At 38.0% G+C, this 25,842-nt stretch overlaps 1 protein-coding gene across 9 annotated transcripts in view; it reads right to left on the reverse strand.

Annotated features, from left to right (window-relative positions):
* Nucleotides 1-7,893: 7,893 nt before the first annotated feature.
* The window catches only part of LOC113048474 (epidermal growth factor receptor kinase substrate 8), a 23,362-nt gene continuing 5,413 nt past the window's right edge, over nt 7,894-25,842 (reverse strand). The window contains exons 1-21 of one of the 9 annotated variants that reach the window (XM_026210305.1): nt 24,154-24,350; nt 23,195-23,264; nt 22,588-22,649; nt 21,568-21,635; nt 21,281-21,442; nt 21,062-21,211; nt 20,910-20,992; nt 20,703-20,833; nt 20,544-20,617; nt 18,138-18,264; nt 17,966-18,054; nt 17,804-17,878; nt 17,578-17,726; nt 15,515-15,668; nt 15,298-15,431; nt 14,462-14,570; nt 14,248-14,388; nt 12,777-13,017; nt 11,503-11,686; nt 11,287-11,419; nt 7,894-8,435 (exon numbers count right to left, since the gene is read on the reverse strand). In XM_026210305.1, coding sequence (XP_026066090.1) covers nt 8,331-8,435; nt 11,287-11,419; nt 11,503-11,686; nt 12,777-13,017; nt 14,248-14,388; nt 14,462-14,570; nt 15,298-15,431; nt 15,515-15,668; nt 17,578-17,726; nt 17,804-17,878; nt 17,966-18,054; nt 18,138-18,264; nt 20,544-20,617; nt 20,703-20,833; nt 20,910-20,992; nt 21,062-21,211; nt 21,281-21,442; nt 21,568-21,635; nt 22,588-22,649; nt 23,195-23,250 — 2,427 coding nt within the window. In that variant the 5' untranslated portion in view covers nt 23,251-23,264; nt 24,154-24,350 and the 3' untranslated portion in view covers nt 7,894-8,330. The other 8 variants (XM_026210304.1, XM_026210309.1, XM_026210303.1 and 5 more) reach the window with 8 other exon arrangements.

A 25,842-nucleotide genomic window follows, 5' to 3' on the forward strand; every position in this document is an offset into this window, starting at 1 on the left:
ACTGTTTTTAAATGAGTTGATGAATCATCCGGAACAAAGCAAGTGAGTCACTGAATCATTGACTCACACGATTTGTTCAAACATTTTGAATCATTTACGAATGAAGCAAGTCACTACTGTCTCTATGAATTGGTTGATGAATCATCAACTCACCTGATTCATTTTAAAATGCTCAATCATTCCGGAACAAAGCAAGTCACTACTGTCTTTATGCATGAGTCACTGAATCATTGACTCACTTGATTCGTTCAAAATGTTGAATCATTTAAGAACGAAGCAAGTCACTGTTTTTAAATGAGTTGATGAATCATCCGGAACAAAGCAAGTGAGTCACTGAATCATTGACTCACACGATTTATTCAAAAATTTTGAATCATTTCCAAACGAAGCAAGTCACTATTTTCTTTATGAATGGGTTGCTGAATCACTGACTCACTTGATTCATTCAAAAACTGAATCATTCAGGAACAGAACACGGATGCTCTTTGCAGCTAAACTATGTTTATGTACAAAATAAACTAGACTATTGTTTATTAAGTATAAAACTGCTGATTTTAACATGAGGACAAATGACTCTTGACTTGAATGCTTTTGGAGCACTGATCAGATAGACATAGTTTAACACTAATAATAACACCTGAGCTGAGGATTCAGTGTAAATGTTTGAACGTGTCTGTGTTTAGACTGTGTGCAGTGAGACGAGAGCGTTTCGTTTCCAGGTGCTTTCCGCTCCTCGAGCTGCGACGTCTTCACATTCCTTCACTACATGTGCAGAAAGAAGGAGAGAAAGAGAGAGAGATGGAGACTGTGGTGGATTCGCAGTAATATGGTTCTTCTGTAGCAATGTTTTCAAACAGAGCTTATGGACACGCCCCCTGTCTGCCATTGGTCAGACCTCCTTATAGCCCCGCCTCCAAAATCAAAACCAGCTCAAATGATGTTGGAAGTCTACAAAAGATGTCCACAAACAATTAAAAACGACTCGAATGCAGAACATCTGATGTTGGTTTTGGGTGAGAGGAGATGAAACGGTTTAGAAAACGTGTTTAGAATAATGTATAAAGTTCTAAGAACGTTTCAAATTTAGGATATTAAAACATGGAAACGAAAGTCTTGAAATGTTTGAAATGTCTTGATTAGAACGTTAGTTAAACGTTTCTCACTGATACTTCATTTGTACCCAAAATGTTATTATTCTAAGAATGTATCGTTAAAAATGTATCGTTGTCTTGATTAGAGCGTTATTTAAATGTTACATCAAGGACACACAGCATCACGAGAATGTTGATCTAGGAACCTTTTCTCAACGTTTTGAGAATGTATAACAAATATTAGTGAAGTTATAAGAAGAATGTTCCATAAATATGAAACTAAATCCACCAGTAGGTGGCAGCAAGTCAGTGTCTCAGTGAGTAAGTTACTGATTAATTTATTTAATCGATTCATTCAAAATGGCTAATTCATTCGGGAACTAATCAAGTCACTGTTTTTTGAACGAGTCATTGAATCATCAACTCACTTGACTCATTTTAAAATGCTGAATCATTCAGGAGCAAAGCAAGTCACTACTGTCTCTATGCATGAGTCACTGAATCATTGACTCACTCGATTTGTTCAAAAACGTTCACTACTGTTTTTGAATGAGTCGTTGAATCATCAACCCACCTGATTCATTTTAAAATGCTGAATCATTCCAGAAAAAATCAAGCGAGTCACTGAATAATTAACTCACTCGATTTGTTAAAAAAATGTTTAATCATTCAGGAACGAAGCAAGTCACTAATGTTTTTATGAATGGGTCATTGAATCATCAACTCAGCTGATTCATAATTAAAGGCAGAATCATTCAGGAATAAAGCAAGTGAGTTACTGAATCATTGACTCAGTCGATTTGTTCAAAAACATGGAATCATTTACAAATGAAGCAAGTCACTACTGTCTTTATGAATGGGTCGATGAATCATTGACTCACTTGATTTCTTCAAAAACCTTGATTCATTCAGGAACGAAGCATGTCACTATGTTTTTGAATGAGTCGTTGAATAATCAACCCACCTGATTCATTTTAAAATGCTGAATCAATCCAGAACAAATCAAGTGAGTCACTGAATCATTGACTCACTTGATTTGTTAAAAAACGTTGAATCATTTACAAACGAAGCAAGTCACTACTGTCTTTATGAATGGGTTCATGAATCATTGACTCACTTGATTTCTTCAAAAACATTGAATCATTCAGGAACGAAGCACGTCCCATCACAAGATAATGTTGATCTAGGAACCTTTTCTCTCAACGTTTTGAGAATGTATATCAAATATTAGTTACATTTATATGAATATTAAACTTTTAAACATGTGGCAGACACAGACTAGTGTAAAACTGAATCAGATCTGAAGTATCAGTCAAAGCTTCACGGTTTGAGCGGTTCATGAGCACCGAAGCCGTCGTGTAGATCATGTTTGCATGAACACATAACACTTTCCCTCTGCAGATCATACAGTGATTTCATCCCCAGATCCACGGCCCACCCAGAAGATTCGCTCGAGAGGTTTTATGGGCTCACAGTCGTTCCTCTGTTGGTTTATCGGAGCTCGGCCAACTCACATATACTGATTCTCTCGTCCCGCTTCCAAGCCAAATTAGCACCATCCAAGAAGAAATCAGACTCCAGAAGTGAGAGTCAGTATGCAGTTGATTTGAGTTGCCATCGCACTGGCTCTCATAACAAAGATCTCCTGATGTTTTCCAGACGCTCAGATTCAGATGATGCCAGCGAGAGCTTCAGAAACACAAAGACATTCATCACAGCAGTGATTCAGCCAGAGACCAGCGTTCTGTCGTCACTCGCAGACGTTCAGAAGAATGTCCAAGCTGCTCTTTCACACACAGTGAAGCTGATTAGGAGTCTTCTTATTAACAGTAGTTCATATTCCACACAAAAACATTCTCTGGTTTAGTTTCATGGACTGTGGTTATGAGACTTAGTTAGTTTGTGATCTTTTTATGAATCTTATGGTTTATATTTTGATATTAGATTTTTCATACACATTGCAATGGTTTTATATTAGTTTAATAATGTGTTTATGTAAATTGTGATATTTTTCTATTTTTACCAAACTTTCATATTTATGATAATTATATTTTCATGCTTTTAATACTTCTGAAATATTTTTTATGTTTTAGGATAATTTTATGTTTTGATTATTTTATATATATATATATATATATATATATATATATATATATATATATATATATATATATATTTTTTTTTTTTTTTTTTTTTTTTTGCTTTTGATGTTTATTTTTTTGATTCTTTAAAAAATATATTTTTATGATGGTTTTTATATATATAAATATACAATTCTGTCTTTCAGATTTTGAAATTCCGTCATTACACACAAATCAGAAAGTGTGAACATTTAAACTAAATTGAAGTAAATGATGACAGAATGATCATTTTTGGGATGAATTGGATGATAACAGTACATTGATCAGTGTGTTTTAGAGGACGATGTGAGCACCTGGTTTAGTGTGTGTGTGTGTGTGACTGTTATTACACTAATGGCTTGGTAATGTTGGTTTTCCGGACTGGTGTGATTGTTTCCAAACCTGCTGTTCTGAGCACAGGTGGACGATTCACTCTCTTACGGCACTAAACCTGCTTTCACATCACTGTGCCTCTCCAGACACTAACTATAATACAGTTACACATGGACAGACATGGATTTACTGCATTAAAGGGAGCAGAAAATGACAATTCAGTCATCAGGTACTCCCCTTCATGTCGTTCCAAACCTGTACGGGTTGTTGAACTCAAAAGAAGATATTTTGAAGAATGTAAACAGCTCACAGTGGCCAGTATTTTTCCCTCATAGTATGGAAGTAAATGGGGAGCAACATCAGTGTGTTTACGAACACTCACACAGAGACCCTGACTAACTCTCTCTCACACACACACACACACACACACACACACACACAATATTCCTTGTGTGTTTTAAGGCCCAGATGGTTCTTCAGAGTCTGTGAGCTGCTGCTCTTCAAACGCACACGTGCAAAACACACACACACACACACCCATTAACACAAACATAGCTTCGATAATTAACTTCTGATTTCTGAAGATGTTTTCTAAACATCCAGGTTTTTTTTTTAAATATAGTTTAGAGACATTTTTCTTGGTTGTGCGAATGTTAAGGGAACATTCCGTTTGATCAGTTTGAAACATTCTTGGAACGTTACTCTTGAATTTTCTCTGAACGTTCTGAAACATAAGTAACATTTAAAAAAAAACATCGGATGAACGTCCAACTAAAACTTTGCAGAAAAAACCATTATGAGAACATTATTAAAGGCCAGATAACAGTATGTTCTAAGAACTTTTCATTAAAGTTATTCAAACGTAATTTCTGAATCTCCATTTTTTATGCTTTAAAAACGGTTTGGTTTTATGAACGTTAAGAGAACATGCAAACATTATGGAAATGTTCTCTGAAAGGAGCAAAAAATTTCGTTCCAGTGAGCTGGGTGGGTGGGTCAACTTGCTAGAAACAACTCACTAACTAACTGAAGTGCTGGTAGTGGTGTGTTTGAGTCTGGTGAGCTGTGGGCTTGCTTTGATTGCACACACACACGCATCTTCTTCAGTCTGTCTGTGTTTAAATCCTCTCCTCTCACACACATCTGGATTCTCCATCAGAAGAGGTTTGTGGGGCTCGAGGGAGGAACCATGAAAACACTCTTCATCAACACTCGTGTGGAGACAATCATCATCATCATCTTCAGCTGAGATGATCCACAAGTCAGATGCGTGTCTCTGGGTTCATCTCAAAAGTCTCACAAAAATATTCAGATGGGATTTCTCTCTCTCTGTGTGTGTGTGTGTGTGTGTGTGTGTGTGTGTGTGTGTGTGTGTGTGTGTGTGTGTGTGTGTGTGTGTGGTTTCTGCTCTGAAGGGCTGGCAGACTCAGGAGCTTCTTCTGTCCAAAGTAAATAAGCGCTGTGCCGCCAGACGCTCTCCTCTCATTGGCTAATCAAAGAAACTCGGCAGCAAATGAGCTGTGGACGACCCGACCCGAACATTCTGAGGCTCCGCCCCCCGCGGCACGAGCAGCCAATCAGCGCCGAGCGAGAATATTCAGAACACAGACACAGGTTTACGAACATGACGAACAAAGAGGCTTTAATGTGAGAACAAAAATCTTCCTTTAGCGCCACCTAGCGGAAGCTGTTTTTTTTTACACATTTTACACATATTGTTTGTTCTATTCTAATCTAAAATCTAAACATTAGTTAGTTATTATACATAAAAATATATAATAAACAATATATATATATATAACTAAATCATGATATAAATATTAATAAAAATACCAGGCATATGTGATATTTAAAAAAAAAAATCATTAATTCAAGTATTTAATATAAAATTATTTAAAGGAACTGTTCAATAACATTTGTATATATATATGTAAAAATATAATAAAAAATGTAATCCAAAATTAATACATTTATTAAAGGTCCTGTTCTTCATGACCCCATGTTTCAAACTTTAGTTAGTGTGTAATGTTGTTGTTAGAGTGTAAATAATATATGTAAAATTATAAAGCTCAAAGTTCAATGCCAAGCGAGATATTTTATTTAACAGAATTCGCCTACAAAAAACGACCCGTTTGGCCTACATCCCTCTAGTTCCTGCAGGAATGACATCACTAAAAAAGTTTTTTGACTAACCTCCGCCCACATGAATTCATAAACAGGGGGCGTGGTCTTGTGTTCGCAGGAGAAGAGGAAGAGCTGCGTTTGTGTTTGTCGCTGTGTCGTTGAAACGCTGTTATTTTCATCTCGGAGTCCAATCATCTTTGTTTGGGCTTCCCAGGGACGCTGTACTTTATGTTTAACTTGGTTACCGAAAATTATAATGCACATGTAAAACTATGTGCAGCACATTTTGCTGAGGACAGCAAGCTTCCTCGATCTCAATCAGTTTAATGCTGGATTCACACAAAGATTATTGTTGAAAGATGGAGCAGTTCCCTCTTTGTCTGGAGAAGGTGTTGTTTATGGACCACATCCGGTAAGTGTATTTTATTATTTAAGACTTTATAGAACAAGGAATTCATCAGCCCGTTTTTATGACAGCGAAAACAGAATTGTGTGAAAAATACAGTTTTTTTTTTTTTAATACTCGAAACATGAACACATGTTATATTGCACACTGTAAACAATCAAAGCTTCAAAAAAAAAAAAAAAAACGTGACTTTTAATTCTTCAAATATTTAATATGTAATTATATTTAGGAACTTTTCAATAAAATGTGTGTGTAATATTTATATTGATATAAAAAATAATTTATTAAAATGAAAAATATCCATGTATAATGAATATATGTATGTGCATAATCTCAAATAAATAAATAACATTATATATATTTGTCTACATAAGAGTTTTAAGAGTCACCCCTCAATAAAGGAAGGTGATTGTTCTTTAAACACAAAGTAAACGCATGTGTTCTGGAGGTCAGGCGACTCTGAAGCATCGCTGTTGTTTACTCATTAGTGCACTCTTAGTGTGTTTACTTCAGTGACTCTTCATTACTGACGGCCTGACCTTTGACCTGACGTCTCACGTCTCTGCTGGTAATGACGGCGGGGGTCAGGAGGTCGTCTCACTCCCTGCTAATGACCCTCCTGCTGAGATGAGGTCAGCAGAGGTCAGAGCCTCAGTGTTGATCAGAGAGAAGCCCTCGGCCCTTGACTCTCATCATCTGCGTGTGTTTACTAGCTGTACTCACTGTCTAAACTTCTAGATAACTTGAAAAGTAATTCCTACTAGTGGTTTTAAGGACACATAATATATTGATAGAGTATCCGTTCTGAATTATGTCTCAGATGTTCAGTAATATGCAAGAATGAGTCTGTTGTGGTTTATTCAGACTCGCCTTCATTCTAACAGCAGCAGCGCCACCGTGTGGATCACAAAGGAAAATCATCTTTGTTTAATTCTTTATTTAGTAAATTAGGTTTTCAGTTTTGTACAGATCTTTAAAAAAAAATATATATATATATTATAGAAACCCGAGCAATAATAATAATAATAATAATAATAAATAATAATTACAATGCTGCCTGAGAATAACGATAATAACTATATTACAGTTAATAATAGTGATTCTGATTGGCTGTTGATGTTTTTATCATTCATCAGCTGGAAAAAGATGCCTTTGAAAGAGATTTACGGTTGTAGTTATCGCTGGTGAGAGAGAGTTCAACGCGATGATGTCACTTCCTGTTTCCCGCGTCTGAAATCTGACTCGTTCCGCGCACAAATAAAAACACCCTTCATCCATTTCAACTTTCGACTTATATATTTAATGTATGATTTCTGTCCGAAACGTGTACATCAAGTCATCTTAATTGATTTGCATTTAGTCATTTATGCGAGTTTTGTAACAAGTGTCTATAATAATACAAATAAAAAGACAGAATATGAAAATAACAGAGCAAGCAAGCGTTAGTTTTTTTTTTTTTGCTTTTTATTGTATAATAAATAAAGAATAAAACGGAATGCAAAAAGATTAGAGAAGCTAGTGTTCGTTTCGTTCTCTTTTTGTTAGTAAATAAACAGTTTGAGTTTAAAAGGGGCGTGTTTTTATAGAAATAGAATTAAAATAGAGAGTGCTAGAGTTAGAGGGTCTAATAAAGATTCTAACAAGAGATTCTTGCTTCTTAAAGACTCAATAAAATATATCTATAGATTGATTCAAAGCAGGAGAAAATGAAGCATCGAGCGCAATAGTGTTGGTGAGTCCAGCTCGATTCACATTACACTCATTTCTGATCAAAGGAAACACAGGGATGATATTCATCTTTTTAACAATCACACAGAGGTCACATGATTCCATTTATTCTGCACACGCTTTATAGTTACAGACTGAATGCGTGTGACATTTGTGTTTAAACAGAAACCTTGAACCTAGAGATTGATTTGGCCAAACGTCATATTTCTGAGGACTTTATTTGGCCTTGCATATGTCCGTGTGAAACTCAAATAACTCGTGTCAGGTCAACAGAAACGGACATTTCTCATTTTGGCGCTCATGTACAGTCCGTTCAGTATTTTGCTAGTAACACAAACAAAAACAAAGTTTTCCAGGTGGATAGGTGAGGGACAACAGTTAATCAAATCAACATCTGGTCCGAGATCCAGACAATCGTTTGGGAATACATCCACACCTTTGATTGCGGATATATAAGTGAATGTTTCCGGGATGAAGTCGATGGCACTAGGCTACACACATCTCTACAAAAAGCCTTTGGGAATCTCGTCACGAGCGCTCGTCCGCATCCGATCCGGTTCCGTTATCGGACGGGTCCAAGAGTTCCTGACGACGGCGCATTATGGCGGCAAACTGAGCGCGCTCCACGGCGTCCTGTAAGAGGTCAGAGGTCACAGAGGTGAGAGAGGGGTCAGTGGCTGGTCCCCTCGTCGAAGGACTCCACGCCGGAATCCGCTGCCAGCTTCTCCTGGCGTCTCCTCATGATCTCCTGCAGCTCCGAGCCTGAGCTCCTCTAGAAACACACACAGAGACACTCAGAAACATTCACACTCACTCCGTCTGATTCAATAGCTTGCAATCTGTATCTATTTTGAGCTGCACATTGATTCATTTGGATGGATGCTACTGTTTTAAAAGTTTGGGAATGGAACGGATACATTTTTTTCAGGATTCTTTGATGAATAAAAAGTTAAAAAGAAGAACATTGTTTATAATTGAAATCTTTTCTAACAATATACACTATCGGTTCAAATTTTGTGGTCCGTACATTTTTATTTCCTTTAAAAAATTTGTTTAAAAAGTTAAAAACTTTTATTCAGCAAGAATATGTTATTTTAAGAAGTGATAGCAAAGATTTCTATTCTGAATAAATGTTCTTAAAAAAAAAAATGTATTCATCAGAATCCTAAAAAAAAAGTTTCAAAAAAATACTGAAAATAAATCAGTATATCAGAAGGATTTCTGAAGAGTTATGATGCTGAAAATACAGCTGCACATCACAGAAATAAATTACATATTAAAGGATATTAAAATAGAAACCATTATTTTATATTCTAAAAACATTTTGCAAGATTATTATTATTTTTTGGTATTTTTGATCAAATAAATGCAGCCTTGAGGAGCAGAAGAGACTCGTTTAAAAAACATTACAAGTCTGACTGATCAGTTACAGTACGTCGCTAAAACATCTTTCTCAACCAATGCTGTAAAAATTATACAATTAACCCATGTTAAAGTGATTTTACGAAAATTAACCATGTGTAGTATACATTTACTACAAATACCATGATTAAACTATGGTTACTGTAGCCAAACCCATGATTAATTTGTTGTTTTTTATGGTATAACTAAAATATGTACTTTATTTGTACTAAAACCATGGTTCATTTTCACAAGAGCATTCAGTGATGGTGTTTCAAATGAATGAATGTGCGATAAAAAATGACAGTGAAAAACATTTAATACAGAAGCTGCTTTCTCAGATCTTTTCTTCTGAAGTTCATTCATGTTTATTTCCTGCTATAACTAGTAGTAAAGAGGAAGAGATAATCGGTTCACTACAGCGATCTGTCATTTATTGTTTGAATTTCAAACAGCATACACTGATTCTTTAGGTTTAAGAATCAATATCGGTTCATCAAAATCGAGAAATCAGTGTTTCAAACCCAGCCCTACATCTCACGGAATCCTCGTTTACACAAAACACCAGCGGCGTGATGCAGAGACAGAGAGAGGAAAAGCAGAAACGAGGTTCTTCTTCATCTGATGCTCTGAACTAACGATGATGGACGTGTAAAGGGGCACTTGAGGGATTCTGGGAAAGCATCTATTCTCTAGCTATGACTGGAAACCGCAGACAGAAGCCACCAAACTATAAAAATATACGCTCATTTTTATTTCGAACAGATTCAATGAAATGCAGACCATCAGTCATGTGCAAACAACAACTTCAGTTCATGTCTATATAATAAGATCAATCGAATTAAACAAATGTTTAGGGCTGGGCGATACGGGCCAAAAAATGATCACGATAAAAATTTTCGATAATTATCATGACAATTTTCAAATCTTCGTTTCTGTTAAGTTGAAAGTTGTAGAAACCATTTTGCGTCATCTGGCGTGAATTCGTCTCTATTCGCGTTTTTGCATTGACATTGTATTGTATGTAATCTAATCGCGCAAAAATTTTAATTCGCGTTCGGTGTCAATACAGTTGACCGTAGTAGTGGCTTGATCTAGGATGCATGTTTATGTTTATGTTCATCAAAAACGGCAACATCTGTAAAAACTGTAAGAACCTCATTTTTATGTAGTGAAATTTTATAATTACGAGTTTTATTCAAATTAACCATTAGACTTCCATAGCAGCATAAAACCACACATATAGCATCTCAACACAATGGTAAAAATTAGTATGGTTTCAAGATATTTAAATGAAAAATACATTTAGTATAAATTTGTAACATTATATCAAACTCTTCATATCATTTATCGAAGAAAATTATATCGCGATAATTATCGTTATCGTTTTATCGCCCAGCCCTACAAATGCTTGTTTTATTTTATTTTTACTTGCAGTGCAGTTAAATATTTTTTTCAGATCACTTTCAGATGAGAACAAAAATCTGAATAATAATAATAATAATAATATTATATTTACAGTACAGAGTAACTTATGAACTAACAAGTAGCTACTAAGTGTGGACTCTATATTCCAATTTAAAGGGACAGTTCACCCAAAAATGAAAATTCTGTCATCTGAGTTTCCATCTTCTGCTGAGCACAAATGTTGGGGATCAAATCCAAAATATACTCTTCGTATACCAATGTTCTTCAAATTAAGAAATAAACTCATTCAGGTTTGTGAACGATCCCTTTAAGTAAGGTGCAACCTAACCGGGTTCATTAATGATGGGTTAACTAAACAGAGCAAAGCCGCCTCGCTACGATACTAAAGTACCTTCAGAGGAACGTGGATTACATGTGAAGATCATGGGAGCGTCAGAAGAAAACCTGCAGACAGTAAAAACACCAGAAAAACCAAAGCGACACTACAGAGTTGAGCAATCAATTCGGGGAGCGCTACCATACTGTTATTTTACTGATGGATCCAGAATCGCACGGATTCAGTATTAGACACTGGATCATGACAGAAGAGTTTAGAGAGGAACGAAGAGAGAAATAAGCAAGGATCTGCGAGGAGAAGCTGAAGAAGTGGACTCACCTCGAGAGCAGCTTTCTGGACGGTGATCTGGCTGAAGACTCGCGCTCCGTCATCAGGACAGACGGTCTTCAGCTCGTCTTTGTTCAGAGAGAAGAGCTGAGCGCCGGTCAGCACTCCCAGACTGTTGATGGTCCTGCAGAACAGACCACATCAGCTCAGACATCACTGTTACCTCCCATGATGCTCTGCAGCAGAGCGGGTGAACGGGGCACTCACACTTCGCTGAAGCCTTTGAGCTGCAGCCAGGCCTTGACGTCGTCCGGCGCCGAGTCGAAGGAGATGCTGACCGCCGTCGAGCTGCTGGACTGAGACGGAGTCTGGGATTTCTTCTGAGCGCTGCGTCCCAGAGTCAGTCTGTGCATCAGCTCGTCCTGAACCTCCTCCATGTTGGACTTACGACCTGAGAGACACACGGATAATGCTGCAGGGGTGTGTGTGTGTGTGTGTGTGTGTGTGTGTGTGACATTTAAACATCTGGAAACTGTGTATCATTGAGAAAGTGTTACATGTTTTGAATCGATTTACCCGGTAATACTTAATTTTCAGAACATGTGATAATTGTGTTTGTGTGTGTGTGTGAGAAAGAGAGTGTGTGTGTGTGAGAGAGTGTGTGTGTGAGAGAGAGTGCATGTGTGTGTGTGTGTTTGAGTGTTTGCACGTGTGTGAGAGAGAGTGTGTGTGTGTGTGTGTGTGTGTGTGAGAGAGAGTGAGTGTGTGTGTGTGTGTGTGTGTGTTTGAGTGTTTGCACGTGTGTGAGAGAGAGTGTGTTTGTGTGTGTGTGTGTGTGTGTGTGAGAGAGTGAGTGTGTGTGTGTGTGTGTTTTCACGTTTGTGAGAGAGAGTGTGTTTGTGTGTGTGTGTGAGAGAGTGCGTGCGTGTGCGCGCGCGTGTGTGTGTGTGTGTGTGAGAGTGCGTATGTGTGTATGTGAGAGAGAGTGTGTGAGTGTATGTGTGTGTGTGAGTGTGTCAGAGAGAGAGAGAGTGTGTGTGTGTGTGTGTGTGTGTGTGTATGTGTGAGAGAGAGAGTGTGTGTGTTTGAGTTTGTGTGTGCGAGTGAGTGTGTGTGTGAGAGTGTGTGTGTATGTGTGAGAGAGAGAGAGAGAGAGAGTGTGTGTGTGTTTGAGTTTGTGTGTGCGAGTGAGTGAGTGTGTGTGTGTGTGTGTTTGTATGCGTGTGTGTGTGTGTGTGAGTGTGAGAGTTTGTGTGTGCGTACGTGTGTGTGTGCATGTCTGTGTGTGTGTGTGAGTGTGTGTGTGTGAGAGAGAGTGAGTGTGTGTGTACGTGTGTCAGAGAGAGAGAGTGAGTGAGTGTGTGTGTGTGTGTGTGTGAGAGAGTTTGTGTGTGCATGTCTGTGTGTGTGTGAGTGTGTGAGTGTATGTGTGTGTGTGTGTGTGTGTGAGAGTGAGTGTGTGTGTACGTGTGTCAGAGAGAGAGAGTGAGTGAGTGTGTGTGAGTAAGTGTGTGTGTTTGTGTGTGTGTGTGTGTGCGTACGGTTGGCAGGCGCGCCTCTCTCTCTCTGGTGCTCTCTCATGGTCACTCCCTCGCTCTCTCTGCTGTTGTTGTTGTTGTGTTGTTGGCTGTCGTCTGGAGGAGTGTCCTGATGTTGGGTGGATGCGGGGGGCAGTGGGGGGGTGGGGATCTGCAGCGGGGCGGGAGGAGGCGGGGCTGTAGGGGTGGGAGTGGGCGTGGCCTCCGTCACCACCGGTTTGGGCACATAATCCGAGCGCTGCTTCTGAACGGGACAAACAGCAGTCAGACACTGAACACGGCTGGAACCAAGAGCACATGAAACCAGCGCCGCGCTGATGCACTTCCTGTTCACACAGGGCTCATGCTTTAATCACATGATCAACTCACATGAGCCACACATGAGCTCATCAAATCCTCGACTCTGATTTCATGAGGTCTCCAAGGGGCTGTTCACACAGAATGGGTTTCATTCTATTGCTCTGCTTTTTTATGCTAGACGTACGTATGAAAAACATTCTCGCGTCTCGCACACAAGAGCCTCGATTTTAAGACACTGTTTCTACTTTCAAACGCAGCGCCTGTCATCAGTGTCAGCTACAAACAGTGGACCAATCAGAAGACCCCGGAGGCGGGGCAAGCATTGTTTACAGTAGCAAGTTGACATGGCAACAGTTTTATCTGATCACAACATGACTCAGGAGGCGTTCTGCGCTGGACTGTGTTTAGACACTAGATGTGAACGGCTCCTAACACACACATCAGCAGTAGTTTATCATTTATACTATATTAATAATTCTAATGCCTAACCAGTCTCTACACAGACGGATAATATACACTGTATGTCAACAATCTCTATGAAACACACACTGAGACGATTGATTAGGAGGGTTTCACAGACTGTAAATCAGAATAATCCAGTTACCTCGTTTAACTCGCCCAGTAATTGCTTGAGAGAGAGATGAAGAGTGACATGAAAATGAAATTCAACAAACACACACACACACACACTAAATAAAACAAACAAACACACACACAGCAAATAAAAACACACACTTTTACAATTTACCATTTAAAAAATATATATATTTTTATTAAATTTTTTATAAATGACATTTCTAAAGGGAGGTTTTTGGAGGCTTAACTCACTTCTGTGCACAAATCTGTCCCCAAAATATGATTGAGGCACACACACACACACACACACACACACACACACACACAGAGATAAACTGAAGTAATGCAGGAAATCAAAACAAACTGAACATGCTCACTCTCTCTCTCTCTCTCTCTCACACACTCACACACACACACACAGTTGTTTACCTTAAACAACTCAAATTCCTTTTTTGGCATCATTAGCTTTGAGATGAAAAGATGAACACAAACAATAATTGGATGACGTGGCAAAACAAGGAGATGAAATGAATCTGGAGACTAAGCATGCAGACAGAAGCTGAACGGGAGTGTGTGTGTGTGTGTGTGTGTGTGTCACCTGTATGGTGTGGCTGTAGACGGGCTCCCCGCGGCTCGTCACGTCCACTGCCCTGCTGATCTCCAGGATGTTGTTTGGCACGTATCCCGAAGCGCCCGACACATTACGCACCTTCCACCACTGCTTCCTGTCGTCCAGCACCTGACGGCCAATCAGATCGACACGTCACGTGACACATCATCACCCACATCATCCTCCTCCTCTCGTCACGTACCTCCACCACCTCGTCTTTCATCACAGACAGCTCAGTGTTGTTTCTGGCCACAAAGTCGTATCTGGATTTGGCAAAGTTCCTCTGCGTCCGGCTGTGAGCCTCCAGGTTCCTGAAGATGAAGAGTCAAAAAAAACCTCCACAAATGAGACACGTTTGCCTTGTTTTTCAGTACAAACAGACTCGTTCACTTGAGAAGCAAAATGACTTTTCTGAAACAATCAAAATGTGAAAAGATGCAAAAATACAAAAACTTCCCAATTAAAACGGCTGTATTTAATCCCACTGCAAAGTAAGCTTAAAATCATGCATTCTTTGTTAATAGGCTTTCATTCCTTTGTCAAGCGTTTTTTTGCTCTTTTCCACCTTACTGCACCAATTTCTCAGGTTTGGAGCAAATACTTGTTTTGTTCCTATTTTCTAGCGCAATGCTCTACCACTGAGCCACAGGAACTTTTTAAACTTTATTCCTTAAGTAATTTAGCTTCTCAAGTAAAGTATCTTGGTTTAACAATGTTGGCATATTTTTACTGCAAAACAAGGTAAAAATACTGAGATGGAACAATATTTTTGCAGTGCGATTCATTTAAACACAAGCTCGCTCTCTCTAAATGATGAATGTTGTTATTGACCGACTGCTGCCGCCGTGGAGGAGCGTCTCGAAGCTCAAGAACGAGACTGGAAGAGAGTCTTTACTTCGTTTGAAGACGCTTTAATAGAACGAGAGCTGAGAGGAGTTTGAGAAGCAGAATGAACCCAGAACAGACCCAGAAGCGTAGTGCGGTGAGCCGGTTCTCCAGGGCGTGCGGTGCGGTCGCTCGTACCCAGGAGGGCTTTACCTATCTACATGACGGCTGACCGCGTGTTTAAAAGCAGCCACGGCCATGTCTGGCTCCAGCAGATGCAAGCGCTTGTAAGAAGTGTGACTGTAGTCGTACCCGTCTGCACCGGGGAAGTCCTGGACCAGCGGCTGCTGTCGGGAGAGAAAAATGCTTTCACTTCATCATATACTTACAGCATCACACTGTACGTGTTAAAGTTGGAAGTGCTTCTCACGTCTGCAGGTCTCTGAAGCTCGTTCTGCGCCGTGCCACGCCTCTCTGCCGGCTGAGCCACGTCCTGTTCACGAGACACCAGCACCGGCGGCTCCCAGCCGTCCCGGAAACACAGCGTGTGCGGAGGAAACGGGTGATCCTTCGGCCACTCCAACCTACACACAAGACAAACATATCACAATACACATGTTTTTTGGTCTGTTAAAATATTTAAATACCAGTTCGTTTTGTTTTGCTAAAATGTTTTAATATCGGTTGGTTTTGTTCCTTTAAGAGATTTAAATATCGGTTGGCTTGTTCTATTTAGAGATTTAAATATCGGTGAGTTTAGCTCTAATAAGACACTTAATTAGTCATTTTTGTTCTGTTAAGAGATTTTAATATAACGGATTTAAAGGTTGTTTGATTAAAAGATTTAAATACCAGTTATTTTTGTTCTGTTAAAACGTTTGAATATCGGTTGGCTTTGTTATAATAAGACATTTAAATATTAGTAATTATTGTTCGGTTGAGAGATTTGAATATAACAGAGTTAAATGTTGTTTGATTTTGTTCGATTAAAATATTTAAATACCAATTAGTTTTGTCTGCTAAAATGTTTTAATATCAGTTTGTTTTCTTTTGTTAAGAGATTTAAATATCGGTTGGCTAGTTCTATTTAGAGATTTAAATATCGGTCATTTTTGTTATAATAAGATATTTAAATATTAGTCATTTTTGTTCGGTTAAGAGATTTGAATATAACAGATTTAAATTTTGTTTGATTAAAAGATTTAAATATCTGTGAGTTTTGTTCTGTTAAAATATTTAAATACCAGTTAGTTTTGTCTGCTAAAATGTTTTAATATCAGTTTTTTTTGTTAAGAGATTTAAATATCGGTCAGTTTTGTTATAATAAGACATTTAAATATTAGTAATTTTTGTTCTGTTAAGAGATTTGAATATAATAGATTTAAATGTTGTTTAATTTTGTTCTATTAAAAGATTTAAATATCGGTGAGTTTTGTTTTTGTTCTGTTAAGAGATTAAAACATAAGTTGGTTTTGTTCTGTTAAAATGTTTAAATATTGAATGGTTTTGTTTGTTTAAAACATTTAAATATCAGTCAGTTTTGATCTGTCAAAATATTTAGATATCAGTTAATTTTGTTCTGTTAAAATGTTTAAATATTGAACACTTTTGTTCAGTTAACAGATGTAAATATTTGTCAGTTTTGTTTTGTTAACATTTAAATGTTATTTGATTTTGTTTTATTTAGAGATTTAAATATCAGTCAGTTTTGAACTAATAAGACATTTAAATTTTGGTTGGTTAGTTTTGTTCTTTTAAGAGATTAAAATATCGGTCATATTTGTTTTATAAAGACAAAACTGTCTATAAAAGGCATTCAGTCTATAAAACTGACTGATATTTAAATGTTTTAAGCAAACAAAACCAACTTATTTAAATATCAGTCGGTTTTGTTCTGTTAACAGATTTAAATGTCATTCAGCTTTGTTTTAATAAGACATGTAAATGTTGGTTTTGTTCTGTTAAGAAATTATAAGTTTTTATTCAGTTAGGAGAATTAAATCTAGGCCATTTTTGTTTTGTTAAAATACTTAAATATTGGTTGTTTTTTTTTTTTCAAGTTAAATATTAGCAGTTTTTGTTTGGTTAAGAGATTTAAATATCGGTCGTGCATGTTCTGTAAAAATTATACATCAGTCAGTTTGGTTCAATTAAGAGATTTAAATGTTGTTTGATTTTATACGATTTAAAAGATCTAAAAATCTGTCAGTTTTTTCTCTTTAGAAATTACTAGTTGGTTATGTTCTGATAAAATATTGAAATATCACTTTTGTTCTGCTAAAATGTTTTAATATCGGATGTTTAGACTTAAATATCGGTTGGTTTTGTTGCTTTGTTATATTTAAAGACTTTAAAGAATCAGTTTTTTTACTAATAAGACATTTAAATCTAGGTTGGTTTTGTTCTGTTAAGAGATTAAAATATTGGTTGTCTTTGTGCAGTGAAATGTTTAAATATCGGTCAGTTTTGTTCTATTGAGAGACCTTCCAGTACCTGCATTTGGTCCATCCGTCTCCCAGCGTGACCCACAGGTGTCTCTCCTCTGCCGAACCTGCCACGTGCAGGAAGTCAATGGCTTCTCTGGTGAGGAGAGGAACGATCACGCTTTTAGCTAGATCCACCCCTCCAGACGTCTGGATCACCTGAGACACACACATACACACAAATGTCAGTCTGACAGAACAACCGTTACACACACACACACGATCAGAAGACACACCAGTCTGAGAGGATTGAACAGGAAGTGGACCAGATCCACAGCGCTGGGGTTCTGAATGTGGTTCTTCAACTTCCCCTGGAACGACAAACAATAATCACATCACAGATAATCCAAATGAGATTTTCCTGTTTTTGGGAGAGGGACCTGGATGCCGTCACTCACCAGCAGGTTGAAGGCGTGTTTGAACTTCTGGAAACAGTCGATAAACTCATCCTGAGACGGAGGTTTAGCTCTAAGCGTCAAAACCCCCTCTGATCGAAGACACACAGCAAACACACTCATGACACACTGACGATGAGGATGACGTGGATGTGCGATGTGAGGAGACACTCACCTCCGGGTCCTATCTTTTTGCTCTTCTTGGTTTTCTTGCGTTTGGAGAGCTCAGTAAAGGCCTCGGCGGCTTTCTGCAGTTTGGTGACGAAGTGTTCGATGTCGCCCAGAATGTGATTGAGGATTTGCTGTAACACACGTCAGTATTTTACCATCTACATGTGACTCTCACACAACCTATTTATCGACTGCAAAATATTACTATATATAGAATTTTTTTTGTTTTGTTGACTATTTTTTTATGAAATCATGCACATGACTGCTAAAAAACATTTTTGGTTTTGCATACTGTACAATTCCCTACATTAGGGGTGTGCAAAATAAAAAATCAAATTAAATCTTTTAGTGTTTTAGGCCTTTTGTGAACAGCTGAGTCGTGAAGACGTTCATTTTATTCATATTCTATGTGGTGGTCAGTTCACAGCAGTGACTGAAATTAGCTTTTTATTTAAAGGACAATGTTTTTGTCCTTAAAAATGGTTTCCAGGAGGCATTTTTACCTATATAGTGCCTTTCCCCCCCCCAATACTTACGGATGCATGCAAAACCTTTTATATCCAATCCTAACATCCAAAATAAGTTAGAACTTATCAATCAAATTAAATACTTTTCAACGAAATACCTTAACAGTGCAGAGGTGACACAGAAGTTGCATTAACATATCAATGCTAGGGGTGTGACGGTTAGTATATAACCGTGAGACCGGCGGTTATAGTTGAACACCGTCATTAGAACTGTATAACCGCCAAAACCGTGTCACTAAAATATTTTTTACAAACATTTTTTATCAAAAATTATTTTCATTTTTTAGATAGGATCATCAGATGCGCAATATATCGGGAGACATGGTTTTTACCACTTAATGAAGTTTTGTAAATCGTCAAACATGATATTTACCACTTCATTAAATTTTGCTTTGTAGAAAACCTTTCTTAAAAACGAATTTCGTTTTGAACAAATTTTATCTTAATTTTAATAGATGTTTCATCAACCAATTGCATGTATTTTAATAAATAAAAAGCAAATATAGCAGACAATGATAACCGTGACATGGAAGCACCAGCGCGCCGCGTTCACTTTCACTGCACTGTGACCTAGAGCGCATCTCATTGTAAATGAAACTCAGCGTAGGCCTATGCCTCATACTTTAGCATTAAATATCTTTGCTGCATCCTTTCTAGAACAGACAATGGCTTTTTTTTTTTTTTTTTTCGGCTCGCATCAGCAAAGCATAGACGGCAAAACAATCAGAGGATGGCGGGCGGGTGCGGCTTTGAAATTTGCTCAAAAAACTTTGACAGATATCCTTAATAAACGGAGGTCTGAAATCTCTGCCCCTTTACCGATCAGAGCGCGCGCTGACACGGAGTTAACCCGCTATCTCCAAGATCAACCAATTGACTCTACGGCAGATCCACTAGCATGGTGGCGAGACAATATGAAACAAAATGAAACACGCTATCCCCCCCCCGACGGTTATGTTATGAACCGTCACATTTGACTCACGTCATAACCGTCATCACCAATTCTGAAACCGGCACACCCCTAATCAATGCATTTACAATTGCATAATTAATGCAATGAGATTATTTTTAAAACAACATTTAAATAAGAAATTATTTATAATTGTAACTTTTTTAACTAAACAGTACTTTATCAATCCTAAACCCCCCGAAGGTGCCGGCGAGTCTTACTGAGTCAGCTGAGTGAGTCATTTATTCAAACGATTCATTCAAACGGCAAAAGTAATGGAGTCACTGAATCATTAATTCAACTGCTTTGTTCAATATGAGTGAGCGACAAAAATTTTGTTTTAGTTAACTCTAATAACCCCGTCATGACATAAAGTAAAATAATATTTCTATATACAATTATATATCGACTATATTTCTATAGTGCTTTATATAATACCTACCGTATTTTCCGGACTATAAGTCGCACTTTTTTTCATAGTTTGGCTGGTCCTGCGACTTATCGTCAGGTGCGACTTATTTATCAAAATTAATTTGACGCGAACCGAGAGAAATGGACTAAGAGACATGAACCGAGGAAACATTACCATCTACAGCCGTGAGAGGGCGCTCTATGTCTTCAGTGTAGACTACAGGAGAACTGAGCAGCATAGAGCGCCCTCTGGCGGCCGGAGACGGTAATGCTTTCTCTTGTTTCTAAATAAATGCGACTTATTTTTTTTCCTCATCATGACGTATTTTTGGACTGATGCGACTTATACTCAGGTGCGACTTATAGTCTGAAAAATACGGCAAGTATTGCCTAAGTCGAAACATCATCTAAAAAAAAAAAAAAAAAAAACAACGTAAAAAATGATTTTCTATAACCTTGAAATTTATTTTATAAATCAAATGTAATATTTTTTTAGGAGCGGGAGCAGTGTGTAAACACTCACCACGTCTCGGTCCACTTGCTCTGCGCTCATCTCAGGAGAGCCGTCCAGCTCTGTGTAATGTCTTTGTGGGTCATCTGAGGACACACACACACACACACACACATAATAAGACTCTGGAACAGGAATTCGAGCGTTAGGGACAGGCGTGCTTCCACTCACGCTCCTGATTGGTCCACGCAGACCAACTGGCCACCCGGCTCTTGGCGTGAACTTGATTGACAGCTCCTGGAGGCTCGGGGGCGGGGCCTCCTGGGGGCGGAGGGATGGTCCCGTCACTCTTCAGGATCATTCTGATGCACACAGGGAAACGGATGCTGCGTAACCGTGGCAACAGGCATCTTTAAAAGAGACGAGCGCTGGACTTACTTCAGCACCTCCGGACGCTTCTTGAGCTTCCCGCTCTTGCTGTCGCTGACGGCGCTCTCGATGTCCATGTGGATCAAACTGGCCTGAGGAAGTCAAAGCACACGGTCAGCACTATGTGCGAGAATGTGACGGACGCTGCGGTGATGTCCCACCTTGATGTCGTCGCACTGGAACAGGTGCAGGTCCGGCTTGCCCTGACCGGACTCCTTACACACAAGCGCCAGGATGGAGTCGTAGCTGCAGGCGTTCATCACGGCCTGACAGTGCTGGATGGAGGCCAGAGGAAAGTTCTCCAGCTCGTTCTGAAACACACGCACGATCAGGCCACACACGCATCACGGGGGTCCGGCGGCGGATCGGTGGGTTCGTACCTTGCTGTCGTTGTCGATGAGGCTGACGGCTTTCCCGTCCACCTGCAGGATCATGTCCTGCGTCCACACCTTCCCTTTAGCGTCCAGCAGACGCAGCTTCCTGATGCCGTCCTCGATGGTCAGCATCGCCTCCTTGCGGTCCATCACAAACGTGGTCAGATGCTGCAGGAGACCAAAGTCAAGCCACGTTTATTTCAATATTTCTGCGTTCTGAATATTGATACATATTTCACAGAAGAAATAGTTGGCTGGAGATTTCTCAGTCTATTCTTCTGGACGTGTCTCACCTCCACATGGTACTGTGACGTGTCCGTCAGGCTGTTGATGCTGTTCCTGATGTAGTTCTTCCTTTGCTCTGAGGAAAGAGCAGATCTGGTTATATAATCGCCGTCAGCGGCACACAAGCGCAATCAGCTTCTACCTTTCTTTTTGTGTTTGGTGGAGGTGTGCAGCAAATACATTACAACTGTTCCTGAGAGCGACGGTGCAGAGAACACACACACACACACACACACACACAGTGAGTCTCTCTATGTGACTGAATTGTACACACCAGTTAAAAAATTTGGGATCAGTAATATTTCAATGAAGTCTCTTCTGCTCATCAAGGCTGCGTTTATTACTGTAAAATTTGATGATTTATGATTTATTATTAATATTGGAAACCATTTTTGCGGTTTAATATGTTTTTGGAACCTGACTTTGATGAATGAAAAGTTTAAAAGAAGAGCATTTATTCGAAATAGAAGCCTTTTGTAACTATATAAGTCTTTACTGTCACTTATTATCATCTTGTTAACATCTTTGCTGAATAAACGTAATAATTTCTTTAAAAATCCAATAAATTACTGACCCCAAATGTTTAAATGGTAGTGTATATTGTAAATTAAGTATATGAAATAAATGAAAGTAAATAAATAAATAAAAAATAATAATAAAACAAGCAGAACAATTGTTTGAAACGATCATGTCTGGAGTAATGATGCTGAAAATATTCAGCTTTGCATCACAGAAATAAATTATATTTTAAAGTATAATAAAATATATATTTTTTATTTTAAATAGTAATATTTTTTTACAATATTACAGTTTTTCCTGTATTTCTGATTAAATAAATGTAGCCTTCATGAGCAGAAGAGACATCTCTAAAAAACATTTTTAAAAAATCTTACTGATCCCAGACCATTGACCGGCAGTGTAGTGACCTTTAACCTCTGCTTTAACCACACACACACACACACACAGCGTTTCTTAGGGTTTCAGGGGTGCTGCTGTTCCCTAAACAGTCAGCAAGGGGACACACGTACCATACAGAGCTTTTCCACCCGACTTTTTGGCAGAAACATCTGGAGACAGTGAGCCGTGACCGCTGAGAGAGAGAGAGAGAGAAGTAGAGAGAGAGACAGAGTTAGTACACTTGCGCTCAACCATACTTACACTTTCTCTGCTGTTCTTCTAGGACTGAAGTGAATTAATCATCACTGTGACTTTGTTCTGTCCCCAGTCACTCATGGCCTGAGTGTGTGTGTGTGTGTGTGTGTGTGTGGACACTTGATCTGTTTAACTGTGTAAGTCACACTGATACTGAAGGAATCGAGTCAATCAAGTCAGTCACGGAATGAATCAGCTGTTTGAACGAATCAGTTGAACGAATCATTCAGTGACTCATTCATTAAGACCTTTTATTTGACTTTTACGTTCATATTTACAGTATAATTTCATTAAAAATATGCATCATTAATTATGAAATGCTGAAAAAATATTTCATCTAAAGCACTATATATAAATATAACATAACCATGACTGTATATAATCTTTTGGGGTTAATTTCTCATCCCAAATTGCTGTTGAATTAGTTAATTGGCACATTAATTACAAACTGAGATGGCTATGTTGAAGTGATGGATGTCTTACTTCATCTGTGAGGACTGCGCTGTGACTCCGTTTCCGTTCATGTCTGGACCGTGCATCACGTTCACAGATCCTACAATAAAAGCAGATTACAAAAAGAAATTATAACTACAATAAATACACTTTTGTGTATCTGTGATCCAATGTAGATTTTGATCAAATGATGAGGTGGAAATACATTGCTAGTAACATTTCAGAAGAGTTTTATGGGAAAGATACATAATAACAACTTCTGTAGGGCGTGAGGGAAGAGTAATGTAACCAGTAGTGTAACAACTGTAACAGTTGCAGAAAGTAACAATGTTACGTTTGAAAGAATTTTCCTGGAAGTTTAAAAGTAATGTATCACTCCACCAGTGATCTGATCTGAAGTCGTGCTGCTGTTAACGGCTCGTTCGGTGTGAAGAATGATCTGACGGTCGGATACCGTACATCTATAATTAGCCCGGCGTGGGTCGTTAGCAGGTTAATCTGCCCGATTAAGTAACGAGTCCGACTGACACAGAGTTCAACTCTCCGAGACCGTCGGCCATCATTGAGCCGAATGTAAACAGAGAGTTTATTCTGACAGATGAACACCTGAAACTGATCCTTAACCAGCGGCACATGTGCTGATACCCACACACACTCACACACACACACACTCTTTGTTCAAAAAAATCGTAATTGTTGAAACTATCACACATCAAAAGCAGTGTGACATCAGATGAATCATCTGTTCATGAATGACTCAGTTTGATTCACATTCACACTGTGACATCACAACATCAAACATGAATCGCTTCTGTTTGACTGAGGATCAAACGCAGCAGATGTAGCATTCAAACATGTTTCTCCTCATGCATCAACGCTACGTCTGAAACACACACATCAAACTCAGCGACTCTTCCAAAACAAACACACGTTGATCACCTGTGAAGATGAATCACAGCAAACAGAAGGAACACGGTCTTCAGTCGTACCTGCTCAGCCTCGGCGTACAGACAGCGTGACGCATGAGAGCCGCGACAATGTGCCACTTCTTCTCACCGCAGAACCTTTAAGAGGATTTGTGAGGAGCTTTAGAAACTCACACAGGTCTGTGATTATCCACTCCGGCGCAGAGGACGCTGGGACGCCACGCAGATTCTGGATAACTTCCTCAGTTCTGTTCTGTTGAAGATCTTTACATGAATCGGTCAGTCTAATGGAGTCTGATGAACCATTAGATGTGAATCTCGACTGATCCGTTTCCTTCTGCTGCTTCATAAAATACATCAACCTCCGTCCGTTCAGGTCCAATTGTAATAATGTTCTAAATCAGGCTGTTTTAGATCACAAACGGGCTGTTTTACCTTCATGCAATGGGTTTTATATATCTTATATATATATATATATATATATATATATATATTAACAACAACAAAAGGTTTATTTATAGAATTTATTTATATTTATTTATTTATTTATTTATATGATTTTATTTTTATATTATTTATCTTATTTACATATTTTAAATATGATTTTTAAATGTATTAAAAATATAATTTTATTAAAATGTATGAATTTTTTATTTAATTGTACTTTAATTTCGATTTATTATTTATTTTATTTTTATATTTTAATTATATAAATGTTTTTAATATTATATAATTTTTTTTACTTATTTATATGAATGATTTTTTAATATTATTAATTCCATCTTATTTATATATTTTAAATATGATTTTTTAAAATAAAAATTAATTTAATTTTTAATTTTTTTTTTTAATCCGATTTTATTTATTTATGATTTAATTTATAAGATTATATATAACTTTTATTTATATTATATGATTTTTAAATATATTTTTATTATTATTAATATTATTATTATAGCCATAATGAAGCACAATATGTCCACTGTGGTTGTGTTTTTTTGTGTCATCTGTGAATCCATACGGGGCACATTATTCCTCTTTAATCTCATTATCACTTTTGTTTGCATCTGAAGGCCTGTATTTACCCAGAATCCTCGGCGCTCGCTGACCTCACAGACCCTTCCTGATCCTATTAAACACAGCTATATTAAGATCTTTATGAGTGCTGTAAATTCAGCACGGGCGACATATAAAAAAATAAGCAAATTAACCCTCTCCTTCAGCAATATGAGGTCAAAGGTTACCTAAAACCCATTAAAACACACGTATGTGGGTCAAATTGAGACATAATCACGAGAGAATCGCTCAAACCTGTCCAGAACACGTTACTCTACATTAAAAAAACAGGAAAGAAACATCATATTCAGTGTTTCATGAGAAGCTGGAAGCAGTGATTCTGTAGTGATCATGTTCACAGTGATTCATAGTCTGTGTACTTCAACATTTTCACTTCTTGGGTCTTCTGTCAGGTCTAGTATAGTGTTGAACCGCTCATCCTTCAATAACATCCTCTTTGAAAGCCACACTATAACAGATTCATCTCTGAAATATGATCCTCATAAAGTGTTTTTGAAGGAATCGGTTCAATGAATGATTCAAATGACTCACTCGTAGGAACAGTGAACTGTTTCATTTTAGTGCTTCTGAACGAATCAACTGAATCATTCAGTGACTCTCATAAAGCGTTTTTGAAGGAATCGGTTGAATGAATGATTCAAATGACTCACTCATAGAGACTTGATTTGAAACAGC

Source organism: Carassius auratus, chromosome 29 (genome assembly GCF_003368295.1).
Source record: "Carassius auratus strain Wakin chromosome 29, ASM336829v1, whole genome shotgun sequence".
In the NCBI taxonomy this organism is placed as follows: domain Eukaryota; kingdom Metazoa; phylum Chordata; class Actinopteri; order Cypriniformes; family Cyprinidae; genus Carassius; species Carassius auratus.